Source organism: Battus philenor, unplaced genomic scaffold (assembly GCF_028537555.1).
Source record: "Battus philenor isolate CCGP_79_NKW_IND1 unplaced genomic scaffold, ilBatPhil1.0.hap1 SCAF_4, whole genome shotgun sequence".
Lineage (NCBI taxonomy): Eukaryota > Metazoa > Arthropoda > Insecta > Lepidoptera > Papilionidae > Battus > Battus philenor.
In genome coordinates, this window is record NW_027181704.1 from 6,938,403 (window position 1) to 6,958,195 (window position 19,793).

The following is a 19,793-nucleotide window of genomic DNA, read 5'->3' on the forward strand; positions in this document are numbered from 1 at the left end:
AAAAGTACAAGGGTTCAGTAATTTGTAAGTTCGGTGAGCAACACATCGCTGAATGAGCTACAAAGCCGCGGGGCGAGCCATTCATAATATTGTAATAACGGCTTCCAGCAGCAGTTATTCCGTGCTTAAACGTTTTACTGCGGTCATTATCTACCCGCTGAAAGGATATGCAAGCGATAAATTGCACAGCGTTACCTACACGTACGTATAATACTTATCTCGAAATCTAACCGCGGCGGGCGTCTTTATAGCGGAAGTAATTTATTAAAGTGTAATTGATCTGGCGGTATAAATCGTACCTCTTCTTTATAAATTTCGTGTATTTTGGGGTTTTGGTACTAATCCTTTTAGCGTTATTAGTATCATTGCAGATAAACGGAGCCGGGCGAAAGATATCTTAAAGTACACATAAAGGGGACGCGCCTTTCCTTCAGTAATAAAGAGACCATTTAATCGGAGCTTATCTGGCCGGAAGCATTCATTAGATGATTGCGCCATTACTAGCGGACTTTGTTAGTACTCCGCCCACCAATACAATGCATTAATAGGTTATTCTTTCCGTTTAAACATATTGTACGTTCTTATCATTTTCATTGTTTAGATAGGTCGATGAGCTCCATGTAAACATATCTTCTTATTTGTATTGCAATGTACCATTTCTGGAGTCTTCGTCTTGGATTTGTTTTGATAAAATAGATATTGAACTGAGGGTGATAATAACATTTTACCGCACTCGATAAATATAATGGCAACTGGGCGAGGGGAATAAAGTGCCAATAATTATTTTTCAGAACACCTTCCAAAATACGATCCTTTATAAACACAACGAGAATAGACTGAAAGCCAAAGTGAAAATAAAGGCTTTACTTTATTAAATATTAGATATTAATATTATGTTATAAGTGATTAAGTGGACCGACGACATAGTTAAAGTCGCGTGAAGTCGCTGGATGGAGGCAGCGTAAGACCGGTCATCGTCGCGATTTGTGGGAGAGGTCTATCTATGCCTAGCAATGGGCGTCTATCGGCTGAATACAAGAAAAGTATAATATTCGCTTTGACAGTTGCTTTTTTTTAAACTGTTTTTAAGTATTGATCATCGCAAACGGGTGGGTTACATATACATATATTTTCCTTTCATAATAGAGATAACAACAATGTTAATAGGATGGTTTTTAAAACCTATGGGAATATTACTGCAATGATTAATTTCAATAAATTAATTGCTTCAAGTTTAGCATTTAATTGGGAGACTTTAACACGTTTAGATAAAATAATTTTTGTATTTACGTCACTTCTTTACATTTACAATGATTGCATAACCTTATTATTGTATATACAGACAAAATATAGTTTTTTTTTAATATTTATGCACACAATTTTTTTATTAAAAACGAAATCAAGCGTGTTTCAAATGAGTATCTTTACAAATAATATAGATAGCTTCATTTACCGTAGCGTTGAAACTGCTAAACTAATTTAAACTTTGCGTTGCACCAACATTTGCAATTTTACAATGTTTATATGCTCATAGCGTATGCTCTTGATGTAAAGCTTTAAATAAAGAAATGCTTAAAATAATCTAGCCCATTTTTAATAATAACCTTAACACCTACCGTTTAATACCGTGTTTGAATAAACGCAGTTACCATTAATACCTCAGGGCATCGAAGAGGTATCAAAATACAAACATGAGGTGAGCAATTCAAAAGCGTGCATAGCAGAGAGCGCGGTACGCGAGTCGCGGCCGCCGGCAGGTGGCTCAAATTACCGCATTTGTTACGCGTTTACACGAAACTGTATCAATATTTCATGCGGATTTACACGAGCTATCGCGGCCTTTGTGTTTTACTGTCCAAAAAAATTGCCGCTCACGATACAATTAAGCAAACATTTACTTTAAACTATAACTTCACATGAATTACCTACGTTTTTCAGATCCTATTCTCGATGGCATTTGAAATATTTATTATTTAGTGATTTTATTCATAAAATAAATGAGCATGTATACAAAACTCGATATTAAGCAATATTTATTAGCAATCTTCTATTTATTTACCTATTGTCATTTTAGAATAAATATTTTTAGTATCTATACATTTTATGCTGTAAATTTAAAAAATGGAGCTTTCTATCTAATATACATATTTTACTTTTTAATAAAGGGTCATTCCGTTCAGTGATACAATTAAAAACCTGGATAAACATTTCGACAAACAGTTTTCGTGAAGTTCACGGGTTCGGTTTAAAAAGCTTTAAAATATTTGCATTACACTCTTTTTATTATAAGTAAATATGCGATATGCATATGGTTGTATATGTACGTATGTTTGTCTATATGTGCACGTTAACTACCTTTCATTTATCCCTCTACTGTTTTTATACTATGGTTATCTAAAAGAAATTTCCTCGTGTGATACGATCCCCCATTGTATTTATTTCTTTACTATTATACAAATGTATATACATCTTCTAGGGTGTACAATAAAAAGTATTAAAAAATAAAGACGAATATTTTTATTAAACAAAGAAAGAAATGCTAATTATTTTTTCAACACTGTAACGTCAACACATCCTTGGTCCAGTTTATTCTTCAAAACTAAAGTGTTTTTGAAAACACGCCTCTAATTTTGGGCTATCGGAACCGCCATTTTTCTCAAAAATTTTCAAAAATCCAGAACTTTATGGTGGCTGTTTAATGTGGATGTCTTTTCGATATGACTGTTTTCGGTAGCATTTCTCGTAAGACCTCCGTGCTGTCATGGTCATGGTTGACAAATGGCCCTATCGACCCTAACTGTTGAAACCAAGTCTTAGAGTTATACTCATTGAGCTCTTGAAGCCTTTATTGAAATAAATTATTTCAAAAATAGAATTGAACTTAATTACGGCCTCCCCTTAATTACATATTTAATCATAAGAGATAAAATAAAGTAATTATTTTCTAAGTATCTATCACAGTTTCGTATTTATTCATAGTTATTCATATAAATGTTACTACATTTATATGAATAAAAAAAACTATTAAATATAACTAACAAAGTAAAAATTATTTTCGAAGGAAGAGATATGATAATTCTTTAAGTCCCAACGTTCCTTGCTTTCTCTGGTTGCCGTTCTTAAAGCGCTTCACTAAGTTGGGACCGCCTGTGTATAAGGCACTGAAACTAATATTTCAATGAGACTGCAGTGCTGAAACCCGACAATGACAATTCACTCAAACGTAAACGCGAACTATTTCCATAAGAAAGGCATTGCAAAAGTTTTTCAATTTTCAAGTGACGCAGGTATGATGGAGAACTTTGGCTTCGGACGCACTAGCGCAGACGTTTTGTTCGCTTTCATGCAAATAATAACATCGTATCACATTGAATCTCGAAAACCGTGTTTATCCTTCACTTATAATTCACTTTCGCGTTTATATATAATAATATTGCAAACATAAATATCCCAAAGCTAAATTTTTCATTGCCTTAATTTTAGTCCCGTGTTCAATGTAACCTGTAAAAGTTTAACAGGTCCAAAGCTCACACAAATATAAGATTCTTTAATAGTACGTAATTATAAATATTATCCACGCATCAATTAACTGAAAAAAGCATAGCGTTATATTGCAATATCAAAACTATCTCAAATATATATTGACAATATATAACAACAAAGTATTATTTTTATTTAAAAATATATAAACTTAGAAACAGTGCGAATACTTAACATAGGTTAAAACTATTTTGCGAGGTAATTCTGCTGGTTTTTTTTCAAACGGGAGGGAAGCTCCAACTATACCATAAGAGGTTGAGGCACTAGGCAATCGCAGTTTCAATTTCTACGGTAGTATGAGAAAGCGTAATGCTAGTTTTGACAAAAGATGTCAAAGAAGACCGTGAGGTTTTAGACAATAGGAATACGGCATAACCCATTTATTGCCCTGGTAACCAAAGTGTGTCTCAGGTAGGATTTCCCCACGAGAAAAAAAAAGACCATCATCACCATTACAACTGTAGGAAGGAAATCCACTGCTAGACAAAGGCGTCCTTCATCAAAGTTCTAATTCTGTACAATAAAGCTATATATGACATAAAAAGTAATCACAGAGAAGTAAATAAACCATAATGACAATCATCAAAATTTTTCACTAAAAAAGAACATCTGACAATAATTGCTCTATTACACATTCAATAGTCGCTGTCGCTAATTATATAATAAAAACATTTCGACGACCAAAATTCTTTCAAATGGCAGTAGAAATAATAACTAGAAAAGAGTGCTTGAAATAGAATTTCAAACATTTTAAAAGTTTTCTGGCATCATAGTAGATTGCTCGTAATTGATAGGCTAAATGGCAGGATGAGAGCGGACGCTGACAACATTATGCAGCATCACGCAGGGATCGCGGGGATTGTTTCCTAAAACAGAACCAAGAGGCAACAGCGTCTATATTAAACGAGAATCACGTCTAAGTACTTACGTACATAATCTAGAGAATATTCAACAAAAATGTTTTGTAGAAGTGTAAATTTCATATTTAAGCTTAAGTATGTATACGTTTTATTATGTAGTTTCAGCACACAACATCTACGGGCTGGCAAACTCCAAATCTCTTTGCTTTTATTTTTAAACGAAGAAATGTTTTTTGACAAAGATTGTGACGCATTGTTGGGCATTTAAAATTAAGTTTAAAATACAGTTGCTTGACAAGCTGACGGAATCTTCACAATTATTATATTTTGAAATTTATTACTTTTCTACATAATTTATTTTATAATATCTATTTAGTTTATATGCATTAACACATGGAAAAATAAGTATTATGTTGTATTTACTTATATTATGACCAAGTATAGTAAGAACAAAGCTTTAGTATATTTATGTCAGGTTTTTTAAATTATATTTAATGCCTTTTTTATGATATTAACTTATTTCACCTGACTCCTTTAATTTATCTCTGAACCGCCCAAACGTTTAACTAATAGAGATTGCATTAGGTTTGCTACATTATCTAGAAGAAATAAATAAAGTTATAAAAAATTTTGACCGCGAAATAATTTAACCACAGTTATTTTTGCGTTTTTTTTTTTCAATAGCCATTTTCGAGAAGTAAGTCTAATATTACTAAAGAATACCAAACTAATGACCTTTTGCTTATATTATCATATAGTGATACACAAAAATAGAGAGTTTTTAGATTAAAGACCTCAATTTTAGTGGTCGTGATTACTCTCTCCGCATACTTATTCTTGTGCGAACAAGGACGCTGAGCCTAACTTGCACCAACAAAAACCACTCGATACTCTTACTTCATCGCTTTACAATTCACGGTTTTGGTTTACTATCAATTTCCTTATTTCTCCGTCAACCATAATTAGTAATAAATAATGATTTATTACTAGAATCAAACACATGCAGTTATCACTACAATATCAATGCATTGGCAATCGCAATTCTTTTCGCTCCGCGAATCCGTCGGCGCTTCGGAACTAAAATTGCTGCCCATCGACTACCTCCGGAGCTAACCAAAAGCTCGATGAGTTTTGACGTACCGTAGGAGACTAAACTTGGGACCTAGCTCGAAGGTTTTGTAGTATAACAAAAAATTGACACGTCCAAAAACGCTGCGTTTCACGTTGAATTTATATTTATATTGATTCAATATTATGTAAGTCTATAAAATCTATAATGAACACTTTTTTTATTTTAAATTAAGTTTAAATAAAACATAACATCACTGCAAAATCGGGCGCATATTTGATTGAGCTCCGAAATAAAAAATTAAGCAATAAAAAAGCTATAAAAGAAATACTTATCTTTTGTCCCAAATCACAGTGAGCATTTCTTTTTACTATCTCAAAAGAACCGACGTATTGTCCCCAAAGGCTGACATTTATCTACTCAATATAACTTCGATGAAAACATTTGATGTCATCTAATATGATGTCATAGCTATGCCAGAAATCTTTTGAAGCTAAGTGACACGAACAATTTCCTTTTATACTTTATTTAACCGCATTTTACTCTTTTGTATAGGGAAATATTTTTTTTCTTTTGTGAATTAAATTATTTAAATTCTTCTTGTTAATTCCACTTAGACTCAAGTACTGCAACTAATTTTACCACCACTACTAATTCCATTCACAAGAAGCTTTGAATTATACAGCAAAAAAGACACAGAGCTTTTCCTAATCTTGTCGGTATTAGTGTAATACTCTTGCAATAGATATTATTAAAAACGTATAAACCTTTGTTTCAGATCTAACCACATGGCATGTCCTTCCAACTGATTTGTGCAAACAGCATATTATGATGGGATTGGGATGAATGGGATTGAAATTCTGCATTGTCATTTTTTCATGTGTATATATTATATATTTGAGAAAGCATAAATAACAAATAATATTAAGTAAAACTGTTGTTGAGTAAACAAGAATCGAGGCCAAAACTCAAGGCAATAATATGTTTTGGTAATTGTGAGACAAAATTAACATTTATTGAGTGGCTAAAATTTTTAATCAATTTAGATTATATTATACACCATTTTAAATTTTGCAAAGAAAACAAGTATCAAAATGAGTTAATGAAACTAATGACCTCTACAACAAAATAAACATACATACAATAACATGAATATATAAATAAATTAAATATTCATACAAATTCACATTACTGTATTAATATCAAATTATCCAAATGACTGCAAAAATGAAGAAAATTTATGGATTATTGGTGACTTTCGAGGTAATGTCTGATGTGCAGGTAATTTGTATAAATTTTATTAATTAACATACATAGACATACGTATTTAAAAAAATCCGAAAGTTTTAATGAAGTTTTGGATGCAAAAACGAGTGACTATTTTTTGTCAATTTTGATTTTATTCCTTGACATACAAAAACTGTTTTTAAGGAATGCGGTGTAATTGTTTACTAGTGTAGAAGCTTTAAAGAGGTGAAAGCATGACAGTAATTCTAATTATGAATATTTTTTTTCGTTCTATATTATTATTACGTTATTTATTGTTTCTGAAACCATTGACTTTCGGATGGAGTTCAAACATTAATTTAAAGTTAAAGCTATACACCTACCCCTTTAAAGCTGTTACACCTATAACCAATCGCCCGCTTCCACAGCTCAGTTATCCTAAAAGGTATATTTTTAAAATGTCACTATTTTACAAAAAGTAATTATTATATTCTATAACATCAATTTACTTTCGGTGGTCGATGGATCGACGAAATAAGGCAGCTATTATTTTTCACATGCACCATCTGTGCCAGGCCAACGCGAGCAAATTACGGTTGTCACTCATTTATGCACAGATGCCAAAAGTATAAGATTATAAAGTTTCTATATACCACTTTGTATTTTTAAAAACAAATTTAAAAAAAACTTACTTGTGGTGAAAACTCTTAATGTTATTAAAAAATTTGAAAAAACAGTAGTTTATTGGTAAATAATTTGCTGATATTATTATCATTCATGGAGGGATAAACTATAATACAGATACACCATATACTAGATGTACCGAGGACACAGTGATGGTCTCTGTCAGCGCTAGTCTGGTCTTACAGTAAACGTTTATCGGCTTATATGATGATTATTATTCTTATCATATTATAATTGAATGACTAATGCTATTAACAACAATATAATCACCATTAAAAATGAATCTTTTACCTTAAATCTGCAAATGGTTCACGTTACCCGAAGTATCTTTCTACCATACCCATAACAGGGACAAAACCCGCCTCACATGGATAGCATGGTCAAGGTTATTATTATTATTCGATTTAAAAAAAAAGAAATCTATAAAAAAGAGAAAAGCGAGCAATTACTCATCCCGGTATCCTAAGCAATTTGATTTGAAATTTAAATCATAAAATAAAAATTATAATGCCTTTTCTGTTCATTCATTATGTTTATAACAAATAATTATATAAGTATATTAGTACCCTCTATTATTGTAACAAACACGATGAAATTGTTTATTGACAGCGTTGATTCGAGTGGCATTCAACGTGGAAATAATTGCAGTGTTCTCACGCGTACTCTATTATCCAATTTATTCATATGAAAACACTGGTTACTCAATTATGAACTAAAGCATTCTGTACAAAGAGAAACATCGTATACAGGGTAATTAGTTATGAGTGTAAAAGTTTTAAAGAGGTAAATTTACAGCTTTTACATCTATTTCCAATCACCGTGTATGTATAAAGTGAACTCTCTGAAACTCTGTTGGAATGCGACAAACCATTAACTTCGGGCAGTACAAAGTCTGCAGGGAAAGATAATAAACAATAATTAATTTTAATATGTGGTTATCCGATTTTTGGAAACGCTTTTTCTTACTGTATTATCATTACGTTATTTATTATTTACATAACAATTATTTTTGGATATGGTATACCATACATTAATTTACCTCAAATAAGCTATACATTTACTCTTTCAAAGCTTTTACACTAATAACCAATCACCCTTTATGTTAACTCCTGAAAATGCCATAAGATATGTCAATTATTCATTATTCGTACGTATGCGTAAAACAGCAAAGATATTTTTTTTCCATATGCTATACAAAGGTCTACTATACAAAATCCTGCGAAGAGACACTTCTGCTCTCAACGCCTTTATCCAGGTTAAGGCACGTGTCATTGACCCAATAAATTTATTAACTAAACTGCTTTCAAACCAGTACATAATAATTTTTTCCACTGTTATACTGCTGACGTGACACAAAACTAGAAGATCCTTCAATACAGAACTTACCAGCAGTGTGCGTCTATGTTATGGGCAGTTCAAATGTCAAGGCAGGTCAAATTATAGGGGACAAACTTACAGCGTTTCAGCTTCAATGAATAGCCGTAATCACTATTTTTTCTGTAACTAATGTAAAGACACACTGGCAAGCCTTTTGTTCGCCTCGTTACTACATTTTGTTTAAAATATACTTGAAATCCAAAGTGTCTGAAACTGGGTCACCAGCGAATACCAATTCTTACTATAAGAATAAAGTGTTTATTTTATTAAATGAAAGCCATCACATCTGCAAGATTAACTGTTATTTACTTTTATTACTAAATTATTGTCGAGTACATAGGCAATGTCGATTTATAATTTGACTATCTTTAATAATATAAATAACGAATTTCGAATAAATTATAAAAGTTACAAATTACCCGTGAGTTCGATTTTCATTTTGTACTGAACGATGTTCTGTAAAGAAGCAAGACTCTGTTTTATACAAAATAATATTTTATATAAACTGATAAAAATGTTCATTATAGAAATTAAAAGTGCATTAAACAGAAAGTTTACAATTATAAAACAATTTAAGCCTCTGCAACAAAACTCCGACTCTTAGATAATACAGTAAAATGAAAAGCTTGCACGCACACCGCGAACTAACGTCGTCCACGCTCCACGTGTTGACACGGTCGCCGCCGGATGAATTATTTACAATATTATATGAAGCCGCCAGTTAATGATAACGTTAACTAGAATTCATAATAAAGAGGGAGCAGCTGTATCCAGAGCACATCCGAGTTATGTCCCGCGCGAGACTGGCGCCTGATTAAAAATGCAGCTCTTCAAAACGAGATGAAATCGGCATAGGCGTCTCTCGCGCACGACGCCGCCAGTGTTGTTGTGAAGCTCGAGCCGAGAGGTCTTACAATGGCTTTGCTGCCAGCGCTCATAAACTTGTTCCGGGAGTGACTGCATTAAATGAAAATTTAATTTATGTTGAATTAGTGCTCCAGCTTCGTAGCGGATAAGGAGTGCAAAGAATATATGGGTTAGTAAAATTATTTAATTTCATTAACATTTTCATTTGTATGCGTGTGTTTCGATTTTAAACGTTATGATGTATATGACACGAGTTCTATTTTCACCGAAAGTGTAGTTTCGTACTATGACACAAAAAGTATTGCTGTCTATAAGAACGAAAACGACCGTATCCAAAAACGTTCGCGCTAAATCACAAGAATGTGAGGATAGTCGGCATTTTATTTAGGCGGAAAGCGCAGCGATATCCACTCCGGTTCTATTTTCGCACTATATCGTTTATTACGAGGGCCGGCCGAGGTACGAGGGCGCCGCGGGACTCTGGCGGCCACTCCACTGCCTGATATTATATTCTGGAGCACGCCCGCCTTGCCTCGCTTCACGCCAGATATTTCGAGTGTTGCTTCTAGCACCTATGAATTTATCTAGTCTCAGTCTGAGAATTCGCCCCGTGCAGCCGGCTGCAGCGTGGAACAAAGCTTTCAAAATACTATAGTAGTTTTAAATACGCGGATAAAATCGTATGTTGACATTCAGTCTAGTTCCGATGTTACAGTTCGTTTTATTTTTTAAGTAAAGTCTTTTCTAATATCAATAACATATTAATGTTTACAATACTACTATTAAAATAAAACATTGTAAAATGTAAGTAAGTTTGTACTCAAAAGACATAACTTGTGCACTATGTTAGGCTATACTGTATATTGTCGTTGTATCATAGCTGTTTCTGTTGAGGTACTGGATACTTTTCCACATTACATATTCGTATAATAATTGACTTTTCTATAAAAGTGGTAAAAGTTTTCTGAATTATCACGTAATGATTTTCAATATTTTACAAATAAACACAATAATAACCATTAATTTAAATGAAAGCACTCATAGTAAAATCCATTTTTATAATTAAAACTAGCGCGAAAGCGTTTAAATATATATCGTATAAAGATGCTCCGGTTAAAGCTTTAGCAAGCTGCCTATTGTATCGGGGTGGAGGGCCCTAAAGACAAAAGGCCAGTGACGTTGACAGGTCTAGAGGAATATTCTACCTTTATGAGTTATGTCAGAGCATTCAAATGATATTTGGATGTTTTGTATCATATAGATTCTTGGTGAACCATGTCAAGTTTAGTTTAAATTAAAAAAAAAATACTTTGCTTCTCTTGTTGATTTTCTTATTATAACGATAATTATTGGGTTGACGTGAAATTGCCAATTTGACCCAGGTTTCTTAATTTTTAAGAAATACTTAATTTTTAAGAAATATAGTCTATCTAACACAACATAAAATAACGATTCAAATATTTAACACGTTTCACTATTGTTTGTTTACTTAGAGGATTCATTTTTAAACCAGGGTACTAACACATTTTACAACTACAGTTTATGGAGATGTGAAGAAGATCGCACAGGAAATAACACTGAAGTATAAAAATCTTACGGACTCTTGAAACTGTTCGATTTCTTATTGAAATTACTGATTCAATTTCAAATAAGTATTCTTATGTAATACCATAATCAAATACAAGAATGTCATATCGAAAGAAATTATACAAACATTACCACAAACACACAGTACACTAAAATGTTTATAAAGATAATACCTAAGATATTACCTGCTGAATATTTATAAGTTCTTCCAAAAACATCTAGTGAAAGAAAAAGGGTCAAGATCTCTAGAGCTAGCTACATGAACTAACACAAGCAAAACCGATTCCCTTCCCCTTTTGACACTACTTGTGATGCAAAAAAATTACGAGTACGATTCTATGCAACTTCATGTTTACAAATAAATTTGGTCCTACACATCTTTATTGAAGAACAATGGAGTCCAAATAAGGATCAATTAGGTATCTTGGTGTAGCAATATCAACTGAGAAGTTTGTGTTTTATTGCGTAACTTTCGTTAATCTGGCTGTAAAAAAATAGGCAGGCTGCTATTAATGTTGAATTGCATTCATAAAATGTGCATACATTGGCAAACATCGATCCGGAATGAAAATAGCGATAAAGTGCAATTCGTTGCTCCAGTCAGTAGACACTAATGAAATCAAATCTATTTTTAAATATAACTTTTGTTCAATCCGTACTTTCCAGTGTTAGTTTTTAATAGTGGAAATAAAAAATGTTAAGTATGTAGGCTACCTTTCTATTTTTTAACATCATGTTAAACGTACAAAATGAGTGATAATATTTGAACAACTTAATTTAAGAATTTATCAAATACCGTATTTTCAACCCAATTATAGTAATTGCTAGTATGAAATACGCCATTCTGAAGTGAAATGTAGACATGCGAAATCCTTTATTTGTTTATATGTATGATAAATATTCAGTAACCAAATGTTTTAATTCGTAACATTCTTCTATAAATGTTTTAATTTACCTTTTCAAAATAATGATGTCTTTTATAAATAACTAGCTGATCCCGCAAACATGTTTTGCAAACAAAAACTAAAGTTTTTAATTAACACATTAAAAATAAGGGTTGATCGTAGAGGAGTAAAAATTTAAGGTTGTGTGTATTTTTGTATGTTGTATCATAAAAAAATAAAAACAAAAAATGTTGTCTAAAAATTTAAAAAAAAAATTTAGTGGTGGCCCACCCTTATCACTAAGGGGTATGGAAAATAGATAGTAGCCGATTCTCAGACCTACTGAATACGCATATGAAATTTGGTAAAAATCGGTCAAGCCGTTTCGGAGGAGTTCAAGTTCGAACACCGTGATACGAGAATTTTATATATTAGATTTATTGCACAATTTTAATCTATATAGTTGGTCTTTGCTTTTAAACTATACGCTATCTTAAGAAACAATCACCAGTCCATTATTTTTGCCGTTAAAGAGCATTCATCATCATCATCGTCATTCCAGCCATCGATGTCCACTAGAGAACATAGGAATCCCCCATAGATTTCCAATAAGATCCGTAAGAAGCAAACTGCATTCAGCGTTTTCCACGACTTTAACTAGGTCTGTCCACCTTATTAATGAATGTCTTACGCTGCATCTGCCGCTCCATTGTCTTCACTCCAGTATCTTAGGATCTTAAACAATATGATGCAATAATTACTGTATTTACCGCGTATTACCTCAAGGTAATAAACATAAATTCAAAATAAGCAAAACAAAATTACCTCTGATTTTTTTTTGAGACGCAATTAAATTTATTTGTAATTATAATATTAACATTTTTATGAACTTTAAAAAAAATGTATTTAAATCGTTTTTCATTAACTCCCTCCAAATATTAATCCGTATCGTAGCTAACTTTATATAAGTAAACTTTAACGGTACTAAATACACAAACACGGAAGTGGCGACTAGTTAACTGTTTCAATAGAATGTTGACGTAGTATCCAAAACCTAGAGATACATTTACTGTTTCGTTCATTAATAAATTAATATCAACGTTTATTGGACTGACTTACACTAACACTCCATTAATCTGTAATTGACATTAGTTGTAGATAGCTCCGTGTTGCAGGATTATAGCGAATGTCAGTTACTGAGCTGCAAAGGGTGCAATCACACACAATGAGTAACGAGGAAGCGGAAGCGAGTACTGGTGCTATACATGGATGGGGCTTCACCCCGACAGGGGACCCCCCTCCCACGTCTGTCGTGTCTAACGAAACACCAAAATCAAGATGTCTACCTGAAGCAATTACCAAAGGATGGAAAAGAACCACCCTATTCGGAATCTTAGTTTTACTTATGATCCTTATTTTTCTTAATATCGCACTTACTCTATGGATAGTCAGCGCGTTAAGATTAAGTATGGTAAGTTTTGAGTTATATAAATGTGTCTAATACAAATTATAATCTAATAACTTTAAGTGAAGAGATTCCTAGCGTTTAATTTTACTTTCTGTTTTAGAAAGGCGTCGGACCTATAAAAATAATAAAAAATGGAATTCAACTCGAGGGACAAGCATGGATAGTGGATAATCTAGTTGCGTCAACAATAATGTCACAATTCGCCCAACCTATCACTTTGCACTCTTACCGGAATTTCACCATTCTAGTTTCTGAGCCAAATCACACAGAATTAGCTAAGATGTTTATAAGTTAGTAATGCTCGAAGCTAATATTTACATTATAAATATTTGCGTGAACCATATATTCGCATCTTATATAAATACTAAACGTGGAAAAGTTTTGGTTTAGTCGTACATTTTTAATTACTTAAATATTTTATTTATACATTGAAAATTTCAATTGAAACACGTAGCAAATGAATACGCATGTAGCATTGAAAATATTTAAACCGTTAAACAGCTTCTCGTCTCTTTACTACCAGCCAGCGCTTTGTAACTAAATTTATTTTAAAATAAGATCTCTCAATTTACTTTTACTTTGATTCTAGTTTCTTTTAAGTTTATATATGATAATATAATAGGATAATGCATAATTTGCTAGATTTTCCTTGATTCGATTTACAGAGAGGGATAGCATTGAATACAGTGGTAGAAAATTCGAAGTGTACGATGCAAAAGGTGGAAACGTCTTCCACGCGTCGCGTGAGGAAGTAAGGGTATTTGCAGACGCATTTGCCGTCGATGGCGAAGGAGGTCTCACTGTGAATAGCGCAATCCAAGCACCACTTGTTCGAGCGCCACCCAGCTCCAAATTGCAGTAAGTCCACCTTATACACAATACACATCAAATACTTCGCACACAACAATTTCTACGTTATTTTTAGGTATGTATAACATTTTTAAAAATTTATATTAAATCATACAAAACGTTTTCTCATAATTTTAGTTCTTATTTTAATTATCGGTATTTTTTATTATTTATATTTGATTTATTATTGTTTTTAAACGCAATAATCATAAACAACTTATAACACGAAATTGAAATGCGTGCTTGGAAAATAGTAACAATTTGCTGAACTAAAATTAAAAATGAACGTTGAATAAGTTACTGTCATTGAACTAATACATATTCCATTCACGTCAGACAAATGTTTAAAACTATAATGAAAGCTCCGATACAAAACATATTACTTCGCAAGACCGCTGACAAAACTGACACTTCGTTTGCACAAACTACTACGCTGACTGAGATAAAACAGATGTTAATACTACGTGTTCTACAGTACATCTGTATAGTAATAAAACATTAACTGACTTACTAGCTTAATGTATTGTACATAATAAATTGTACCCCTCAACGATTTGTACGTATGTTCATAAATTTAAAATCCACTTCTTTTATGTTTAAATTCACAACTAAGTCTTATTAGTAAAAGACTTATTTATTTGCAGATTGGAGTCTCTAACTAGACGATTGGACCTGAGGGCACCGCAATCGATTTACTTAGAGAGCAGAGCAGGCGGTATTGAAATAACATCCCACAGTGATATAAATCTTGATTCAATTGTAGGAGCTGTAAGTAAACAAATTATAGAAAAAAATCCATTTATTTTAGTACACAATTTGCAAAAGCCAACAATGTCAACAACAAATACGCTTAATTTAATACTTAATTTGATACTTTTTCCATAGTCGGGCGCAAACAAAAAATTACCAAACAATTTGTTATTCCCCTAAATTTATTTACAATCACAAAGAGTATGTTAAGTTCTTGTGCTCTTTTTTCTGAATTTATTCAAATCAAAATACATTTCCATTTAATCATTCATATTTAAGTCTTTATTAAAAAAACTAGGAAATTTGCGGTTAACTTTGGGACTAAAAGTGAAAAATATCGCTTTCAAGAAAAACTTTCGGCCTAAAGTGCAACAAACGATCAGAAACATTAAGTTAGGTAATAAACAAATATCAAGTTCCACCCTGAAAATAGCTATATTTCCTTCCTAACTATTGACGCGCGGCAAAAATATTTTTTTTAATTTAAATACAATTGATATTATTTAAACCAATATTTTAAACTTAAATTTACCGAATATAATTCTTTTTTAAAAACAACATTTAGGATTCATTAAACAAGATTTAAAATAAAAATTTTACAACAACGTTTAAACAACAAGGACAACAAGAAAACGTTTACAAACAACGAAGATTTTTATCGTTAATTAAAAAATACTCGTCATAATGCATTAAAAATATTTACTTATCGGTAATAAATGAGATAACTGTTACAATATCGTTTTGCAAATTCTTCGCATATTTATACGTTCCATTATTTTAAAATAAATGTTAATGAAAAATGGACTAAGACTCATCTCGTGTTCCAGATAAGAATGGACGCTCCAAACATCGTTATCGATTATCTGAAAATAGCAAACACTACAGTCAAACCTCAAAAATATAACAGAGCAAACAAAGTGTACCAACTATGCGCATGTGCATCAGGTAAACTTTTTCTCGCCGCACCAGATGCTCTTTGTGCTATACCTGAGAACGACACCGAGTTATGTCGATGATGTGTGCCTACCAAACAGCTAGTCTATGTCCAAAAATTAAATAAGCGATGAATATTAAATTATACAGAGATTTCATAATACATTTCAAGCAAAAGTTCAAAATGTTTATTTAAATGCATAAAAATCCGCAATAATTTCCCGAAGTACATCTTAGATATGGAAGCGCTAACCTCCATTATACAAAAATCATTTATGAATGTATTTAAAAGAAACTGTCTACAGTCTTAATATTTACAAATATTTTTACGTAAATAGAACGTGCCACTTTTAATAGAAATGCAAGAATAATTTAAAACTATTTAACAACACTTTATAATATTTTTAGAAACAAATGATCATGTTATAGTTAATAGTATATACAAAAGAAACTTTCAAAAAATTCAAGTGATATCTAAATCTAAAACGTTTGTTGAAATTGTGCACTTACAAAATAAAAATTTATCAGCATGTTCGGATGACTTTTTATGTTGTAAAAAAATTAAACTGGACTTGGGTCTTCTCCATAGATTTCCGTATAGAAACGGTTGGAAGCGACCTGCATTCAGCGTATTTCGACGACCTTAACAACTTGTGGATCAACGTCCCACGCAACACAGACCCCAGCGCCCATCCGTTCTGCGCGTTATGGGGTCAGCCCACTGTCACTTCAACTTCTCTGTCCTAGCGGATTATCATTAACTATATAAAAAATTAACTGTATAAACAGAGAACCACTAATTCAAATACGTATTTATAATAATTAACATTTGTCATTTTAGCTAAGTAGATAGATTTAGTAAAAGTACGGTTTAATACAACTTAAGACAATACCTTATCTAGTTCTTAACAACAAATTACAGAAACTTGTTTTAATACATTCATTTCTCAATTACTGTCATAAAAAATCACTACTTAAAATAATTTTTGAATTAAAATTTACAATGAGTATTATATCGCCAAAATACCCCTAACGAAATACGTCATCGTGTATTAAGAGAATACCAGCGGTGACACGCTAGACAAAATATGTATTACATAATGTTGCCAGCTCCGCGAATGGGTGGCGACAAGTGGCGGTGAGCAGGCCACATAGCACGTAGAACTAACTGATAGTCGCTGAGGCCTAATGTTCTAGAATAAAGGCCACGGACCGGTAAACGCAGCGAAGGACGTCTAACCACCCATTGGGTAGGTAGACGATCTTGTTCAGGATGTCGGAAGACGCAGGATGCAATTTGCTTCCAACCGGTCCTAATGGAAATATTAAGGGAAGGCCAATGTCAAGCAGTGGATGTCCTGCGACTGAAATGATGAGAATGAGCACTATAACTATATAAAGAGAGGATCGTAGTATTTACCTGCTAATGTCGACAAATCGTTGGCAAATCGATGTAAACGCTTTATTTACCCGAATAAATATTAATGTTTAATAAATTAAGTACCTATATTTTGTTAAGTATTATACATAAGTCTATAATATTTTATAGATCTTTGGAACCTTCCGCGAAGCTTCAAAACAGTATAACAATAGTATTCTTTTTCTCTATTGTTGATTAAATCTTATTAAATTAATTTATTAATTTGCTTTTACATGTAAATAGTAAGAAGGTATGGGTGGGGACTTTTACAGAATGATAACACACAATTCTCTTATAAAAATCCTTTGTAACACATCGTTTGCGTGAAACAAAAAATGGTTGCCGTACCATCTTCCCTGCCTCTCAAAGACCCTTAATGTGGAATAAAATAATCCTTACATGCTTCCACTTGGCGTCTAATATAAGCACAAAGACGGTTCCTGTCTGGACGGCCGCCAGCAAATCAATTGAAGAAAAAACTTTAATATCATTTCTAAAATCAAAAAAGATATTCCATGCAAGAAAATAAAGTTTTTTTTATACATATTGTTTCATACAACACCATTTCTTAAGTGTTTTTAATACATTTGTTATTCGTTGAAATCATTGTAATCCTTTTTCACTTAAAAGCAATTCATTAAATATAGCTTTCAGTTACTTATTTCTTTTGGTACAGAAAATCTTTTTTTATGGTAACCTTGTGATAATTTGATCTGGTTATTTCAAATTATATTGGATTTTATATACATAAATACACTGCAATTTCTACAAATAAAACTCTTTGTCTTTTTTCTAATATTTTCTTGAAAACTTGTATTTCATCATCGTTATTGAAAAGGAAAGAATGTTAGCAAATATTTTAGTATCTAATAACAGCTGTTTCATACAATTAGGTAAAAAAAATGGAACATCAGTGGAAAAATTTCGAGAATCGTGTCGTTTTTGGTGCTCTATAAATGTTTGATAGTACTATCACGGGAAATCCCAGTCACCATTCACAAAGGGTCTGCAGTCAAATAAAAATAAAGTCCGAAATAATATTCGGAGCTATTTTCTCGCTCCTTTCGATGAGAACTTTCGTTTTTATGTTTTCGCATTCTTATCTGAACAACATCCTTTGAGACGAACATCATCAAACCTTTTAAAACTTTGCTGTACTATTTCTACCGTAAGGACTATGGAATTGATTTTTGTTTGATTGCGTCGAGATATTCAGATTATTTATCATTTGTAAATCTTAAATAACGGGGGACAAAGTCTCTTGATATCTCTCAATCTTTTCTGTCATTATTATTTTTTATATCATAATTTAAAAAAGCTTTATTCATCAACATGTCGGCCAATAAAATCTTGACCAATCTTGCGGTGCCCGCCTATAGTAATCGGTTGCGTGATGTACCTATCCTCCTGCCACTTCAGACAAACCATTCTTCGAGGTACATCGGTGACTTTGCTGGTTATGCGGATCTCCTCCTTTTTAAAAGTTTTATTACCAACTTAATTAATTACCGATTTAATTATTAAACTTTATTTACCAATCATTATTTGGGAAGTATAAATTAAAATTTTGTTTAACATCGTAAAAAGAAGATATAGGTATTGATATGCTATGGATCTCATGCAAAGTCGTATTATATCAGTTATCTTGTGACCTAAGATAGAACTTATAATTAAGAAACTCAAAATAGACACTATTATTGATTTACACTATTTTAAGATTTACTATTTTTGGTTGACACTATTTGTGAACTACCAAATACAGCCGGCGGCGTACGAGAATGAAAATTTTATATAAAAGTAACAATATAAATAACATAACAGACAACATACTTTTAATGGCAAAATATTATTGGTTCAAACATGCAGTCATAAAAACTTATAAAGTCATAGTGTTACGATAATATTCAGAAGCCATTAGTGAAATACAAAAAGGACCAGCTTTTAATCCTTTCTGAACTGATGTTTAGATGTTTTAAAGATTTTTAAGGTATTCATCTTCTATTCATTTCTCATATACGGCTGGAGATATTTGTCCAGAAGTTTTCCTTTTAATTTCGCGTTTACCGTTGTCAATTTAACACAAAAAACACGCAGGATTATGCATCTTTTAAAATTTTACCTACAACAAGATCCCAGATCTATCTACTTAATAAAACATAATCTGTTTTACATATACTACTAAAAATATTACATCATATTCATCATCTCAGCCGACGAGCGACTACTGCAAGGCTTAGACGCCCCCCAAAGATATTCACAAAAGGTATTTACATAAATT

General features: G+C 32.1%; 1 protein-coding gene across 2 annotated transcripts; it reads left to right on the forward strand.

Moving 5' to 3' along the window:
• Nucleotides 1–9,656: 9,656 nt before the first annotated feature.
• LOC137928779 (delta-sarcoglycan-like) lies at nucleotides 9,657–18,065 on the forward strand. 2 transcript variants are annotated; one of them, XM_068771748.1, is made up of 6 exons: nucleotides 9,657–9,793; nucleotides 13,258–13,566; nucleotides 13,664–13,853; nucleotides 14,229–14,421; nucleotides 15,057–15,180; nucleotides 15,990–18,065. In XM_068771748.1, exons 2-6 carry the CDS (start codon nucleotides 13,282–13,284, stop codon nucleotides 16,176–16,178), a joined length of 981 nt encoding a protein of 326 aa, XP_068627849.1. In that variant the 5' UTR covers nucleotides 9,657–9,793; nucleotides 13,258–13,281; the 3' UTR covers nucleotides 16,179–18,065. The 2 variants fall into 2 exon arrangements, with proteins under 2 accessions (XP_068627849.1, XP_068627848.1); XM_068771747.1 differs by having other exon boundaries at nucleotides 13,271–13,566.
• The last annotated feature ends 1,728 nt before the right edge of the window (nucleotides 18,066–19,793 follow it).